At 46.7% G+C, this 6,000-nt stretch overlaps 1 protein-coding gene across 1 annotated transcript in view; it reads left to right on the top strand.

The window, feature by feature from the left end:
* The first annotated feature begins 4,547 nt into the window (after positions 1–4,547).
* Positions 4,548–6,000, top strand: part of SLC30A2 (solute carrier family 30 member 2) — a 41,608-nt gene continuing 40,155 nt past the window's right edge. The window contains exon 1 of the mRNA XM_044287146.1: positions 4,548–4,753. Within this exon, the coding sequence (XP_044143081.1) occupies positions 4,710–4,753 (44 nt within the window). The 5' untranslated portion in view covers positions 4,548–4,709. The remainder of the gene's footprint in view (positions 4,754–6,000) is intronic.

Genomic DNA, 6,000 nt, shown 5'->3' with positions numbered 1-6,000 from the left:
CAATATAACATCTCAACATTCACAAAAATACATTTCTGACATTCAAAAACAAAACAAAAACAAATCAGTGACCAATATAGCCACCTTTCTTTGCAAGGACACTCAAAAGCCTGCCATCCATGGATTCTGTCAGTGTTTTGATCTATTCACCATCAACATTCCGTGCAGCAGCAACCACAGCCTCCCAGACACTGTTCAGAGAGGTGTACTGTTTTCCCTTGTAAATCTCACATTTGATGATGGACCACAGGTTCTCAATGGGGTTCAGATCAGGTGAACAAGGAGGCCATGTCATTAGATTTTCTTCTTTTTTACCCTTTCTTGCCAGCCACGCTGTGGAGTACTTGGACGCGTGTGATGGAGCATTGTCCTGCATGAAAATCATGTTTTTCTTGAAGGATGCAGACTTCTTCCTGTACCACTGCTTGAAGAAGGTGTCTTCCAGAAACTGGCAGTAGGACTGGGAGTTGAGCTTGACTCCATCCTCAACCCGAAAAGGCCCCACAAGCTCATCTTTGATGATACCAGCCCAAACCAGTACTCCACCTCCACCTTGCTGGCGTCTGAGTCGGACTGGAGCTCTCTGCCCTTTACCAATCCAGCCACGAGCCCATCCATCTGGCCCATCAAGACTCACTCTCATTTCATCAGTCCATAAAACCTTAGAAAAATCAGTCTTGAGATATTACTTGGCCCAGTCTTGACGTTTCAGCTTGCGTGTCTTGTTCAGTGGTGGTCGTCTTTCAGCCTTTCTTACCTTGGCCATGTCTCTGAGTATTGCACACCTTGTGCTTTTGGGCACTCCAGTGATGTTGCAGCTCTGAAATATGGCCAAACTGGTGGCAAGTGGCATCTTGGCAGCTGCACGCTTGACTTTTCTCAGTTCATGGGCAGTTATTTTGCGCCTTGGTTTTTCCACATGCTTCTTGCGACCCTGTTGACTATTTTGAATGAAACGCTTGATTGTTCGATGATCACGCTTCCGAAGCTTTGCAGTTTTAAGAGTGCTGCATTCCTCTGCAAGATATCTCACTATTTTTGACTTTTCTGAGCCTGTCAAGTCCTTCTTTTGACCCATTTTGTCAAAGGAAAGGATAATAATTATGCACACCTGATATAGGGTGTTGATGTCATTAGACAACAGCCCTTCTCATTACAGAGATGCACATCACCTAATATGCTTAATTGGTAGTAGGCTTTCGAGCCTATACAGCTTGGAGTAAGACAACATGCATAAAGAGGATGATGTGGTCAAAATACTCATTTGCCTAATAATTCTGCACTCCCTGTAATGTCTTTTTCTCTGATAGTTGGAAGGAGATGTAGATTGTTATTCTTCAGTTTTTCTTTATGTGTGTGAAAAACACATCAAAAACTGATTACATCCACATGGAAAAAACAAACGCAATGGCAGACAAAACTGATTGAACTTGTGTGCAAAACCATGACTTAGGGGGTCATACACACGAGCGTATTGGCTCAGTGCCCATCATGCAGACCGCAAATAGCAGTCCGCAAAGCAAGGGCACCAGCCATGTGCAGTCCGCTTGCGAATGAGGACCCATTGACTTGAATGGGTCCGCGATCAGCAAAGTACGTCCAAAGACAGAACATATTGCAGAGGCACGGATGGGAAGCCATTACGCTAGTGTGCATGAGCCCTAAGGCTAGTATTACACTAGCAGATACAGCAGGCGATTGACGGGAGGGAGGTTTTCCTTCCCAGCAATCGTCTGCTCACTAGCGGAGGAGACCACTGCAATTACATACAGTGATCTCCTCCTCAGTATGGGGAGGAGTGGTCGCTAATTCCATCACTTGTCACCATACGGAATCATTGTTTTCTGGCAGCAGAGCAAAATAATTGCTAACAAGCATTCCTATAAACACTCATTAGCCATAATTCAGCATAATATATCGCTAGGATATGCACCATTGTCTGATAGGTGCGGGTCCCTACATCGAGAACAGACCCCTGAAGATTGTGGAGGGCGCACTGTGCATGCGCAGCCACCCTCCACTCATTTCTATGGGGCTGCCGAATATAACTGAGTGCTGGCTCGGCTATTTCCGTCAGCCCCATAGAAATGAATGGGGCGGTGGCCGCAGAAGCGCAGTGCGCTCCCATTCAATCCTATGGGGAGAGTGCTTGTTGGTGGCTGGACTACAGAAAACCCGGTGTCCTCCGGCCACCACCTTCCCCGCTCCATTCTCAGTGTAGGTGCGTGTCCCAGAAGAGGGAACTGCACCTAGCAGACAGTGGAGGCATATCCTAGCCATATGCCCCCATTGTCTGACATGGGAATACCCCTTTAAAGCCTTAATCCGCAGCAGAAAAATCTGTGGTAGGTCAGTAGCAGGTCTTTTTGGTAGCGGTAAAGCCGCCAAATACACTCCAAATATGCCTCCTACTCATAAGTGCTTTTTTAAAACCTCTTTCCCTTTGACTTCTATGGAAAACCACCATCAAATCTTCTTCAAAGAAGTAACATGTCAATTCTCAAGTGTTTCTGAAATCAGCTGCTGGAAAAAATATATAGAATGAGAAGTGAATGAGAAGCCGTTGATGGCGTTTTGAATGTGGATTGCGCAGTAGAAAACACACTTAGGCTACATGCATACGACCGTTGTGTGTTTTGCGGAACGCCACGGACAGACTTTAATATAACTGCCTATTCTTGTCCCCAAAGCACGGACAAGAATAGGACAAGTTATTTTTTTTTGCAGACCACGGAACGGAGCAACGGATGCGGACAGTACACGGAGTGCTGTCCGCATCTTTTGTGGCCCCATTGAAGTGAATGGATCCGCATCCGAGCCGCCAAAACTGCAGCTCGGATGCGGACCAAAACAACAGTCGTGTGCATGAGACCTTATTCTGCTGTTGAATTAGGCCGAATGCACACGGCCGTTTTTCACGGCCATGAGCGGTCCGTGGAACCGCGGCCTGGATTCCTGCTGAGAGCAGGAGCGCACGGCGTCATTGGTTGCTATGACGCCGTGCGCTCCCTGCTGCCGCCACAGTACAGTAATACACTGGTATACATCATACCAGTGTATTACTGTACTGTGGCGGCAGCAGGGAGCGCACGGCGTCATAGCAACCAATGACGCCTTGCGCTCCTGCTCTCAGCAGGAATCCAGGCCGCGGTTCCACGGACCGCTCACGGCTGTGTGCATTCGGCCTTAGAGGCAGATTTTTCCATGTAAACAAAGTCTAAGGGCTCTTTTACATGAGCAGGTCCCGTGCGTGGAATCCGCTGTGTGAAAGAGAGCCAAGCCCGGTTCCGGACAGCAGAGACACAGAGCAGTAACATGATTGATAACGCTCCGTGCCTCTCTGACCTTTTTACTACAATATTACGGTGACAACTTTATCTCACTGTGATATTGTAGTAAAAAGATCAGAGAGGCACGGAGCGTTATCAGTCATGTTACTGCTCCGTGTCTCTGCTGTCCGGAATGGGGCTTGGCTCTCTTTCACGCACGGGATCCGCTCGTGTGAAAGAGCCCTAACTCCCCTTTCACACAAGTGAATTTTCCGCGCGGGTGCAATGCGTGACGTGAACGCATAGCACCAGCACTGAATCCTGACCCATTCATTTCAATGGGTCTGTGTACATGAGCGTTTTTGTTCACGCATCAGTTTTGCGTTGTGTGAAAAATGCAGCATGTTCTATATTCTTTGTTTTCATGCAGCCCTGGCCCCATAGAAGTGAATGGGGTTTCAGTGAAAAACACATTGCATCCGCAAGCAAGTGCAGCTGCAACGCGTTTTTCACTGATGGTTGCTAGATTTTGTTTGTAAACCTTCAGTTTTGATCATGTGCGTGAAAAACGCATCAAAGCGCATTGCACCCATGCGGAAAAAAACTGATCTGAACGCAATTGCAGACAAAACTGACTGAACTTGCTTGCAAAATGGTGCGATTTTTACTGAACGCATACAGACCTAATCCATCACGCTCGTGTGAAATAGGCCTAATGGTTCACGTAAAGGCTTGTCATGTTTCAGTCTGCAAAAAGCACATCTCCGAAATACAGTTAGCAACCGCGTGCATTCTGCGTTTTTCTTAGCCCCATTAATAGAAATATGTTCACCTGCAATACAGACAAGAATAGGGCCTGCTCTATAATAAATGGGTGCATGACCTCATAGGAATGAATGGGTTAATGAGCTATGCACCCCATTCACACACTGCACACCAGAACCACGTGTACATTGACCTGAGGTGGAATCTGCAGCGTGTTCATGTATGCTTCTCCACAGATTTCACCCGGAAAACACACAAGCAATATGGGTTTTTTCTTTTTACTGTGGGGCCACAGTAAAAACCGCAATGGACTTGCTGGTGTGGAGGAAGCCTAAATGTATCCACCCAGCCTCATAGCAAATGGACAGGCTGCACAACAAACGGATGAAGTGGTGCCGCCACAAAACTGTCCCATGTGAACACAGCTAGGCTCCGTGTTACCACAGGTACTCTGCCACCCACGGCCCCGGCCGGCCGTGTGCACCGGGGGGAATGGAGGGGACGGCTCTCCTCACACGGGGTCCGGCTGCTACACACGGGAGGCGCTGTTTGAGATTTGGGAGTTTTGCAGCCGGCTCTTTGCACCCGGCCCTTCATTCACACGGACTCTGAGTACATAAAGGACAAAATCCCGACATTGGTGAAGCCAGTTATACGCACGACCCCAAGTACAACATGGACGGAGAGGAGAAGCTGCAACTACTCAATGGAGACAAACGGTGAGGACTTCCTTCTACTCCCCGCCGCCTGCCCCTACAATGTGCCCAGCACCGGGGACTTGCCGACACAGAAACATCACCTTGGAAAACTAGTTGTAATCCAATTTCTATATAGTCTTAACTGTTCTGGTCACTGAATGTTGAGAGTCGTAGTCTCACATTTTGGGATTGGATATTCCAAGTATTACAGACTTTTTAATATTTTATTTAATTTCTAAATATTGTCAATGCAGGATAGCATTTCCTCTCGAAGTTTTTCACACCTGTGCCTCAGGTATTTTTCACACCTGGCATAACCTCCCCCTACTCAGTGCTGTGAGGTAGCATGTGCTGTGGTCTGCATGAGATATTCCCATCATCTACCATAAGTCACCAGGGGGCGAGTTCTATTAATACTAGCCCCGTGTGCACTAAAGAGGAGATTGGCAACTAAGCCAGTTGTACTTTACACAATCAGATTCCACCTCTCATTTTCCAAAGGAGCTTTGAAAAATGAAAGGTGGAGTCTGATTGGTTGCTATGGGCAACTAAACCAGTTCTACTTTACACCAGTTTGATCACTCTCCCCCTAATTTCTTCAGCAGGGCGCAACCTCTTCTTCAACCTCCCGAATATGGTCAGACCAAGTCATCGCCGCCGCTTTTCTAAACGGTTAGAAACTGAAAGGGGGCTGTCTCACATCAGAAAATGGCATTCATCCTGTAGAGAAATTTAATACAAGGCACTTACTAATGTATTGTGATTGTCCATATTGCTTCCTTTGCTGGCTGGATTCATTTTTCCATTGTATTATACACTGCTTGTATCCAGGAGTTATTATGACAAGCGATGAGCGAGCTTCTGATCCTAGATCCATTAAAATGTACATCCTCTGACGAGGCGAAGCCAGTTATTCCCCAAGTCTCGCAAGGTTTTGGTGAATAATTTTGGTATTTGATTTTAACTTGGTACCAATCAGAACCGAAGCCAAGTTTTAAAATGTTTTTTCAGTTTAAAAATCAAATACTGAAGTTATTCTACAACGTCTCGTGAGATTTCGGGAATAACTGACTTCGCCTCGTCAGAGGCCATACATTTTAATGCTGTACAGAAACAGATCTCCATACAGCTTTAAACTGAAGTTTTGAGTGAAGCGACTTTGGATCTAGGATCTGAAGCTCTCTTCGCTCCTCCCTAGTTATGACCACCTCTGCAGCGCAGATACAGACAGGACAGGAATTCCTGCACGTGTGCGTATATGTTCCCCC

Source organism: Bufo gargarizans, chromosome 3 (assembly GCF_014858855.1).
Source record: "Bufo gargarizans isolate SCDJY-AF-19 chromosome 3, ASM1485885v1, whole genome shotgun sequence".
Classification (NCBI taxonomy): Eukaryota; Metazoa; Chordata; class Amphibia; order Anura; family Bufonidae; genus Bufo; species Bufo gargarizans.
Note: the sequence above shows the minus strand (reverse complement) of the source record. Positions and strands in the feature narration are given on the sequence as shown.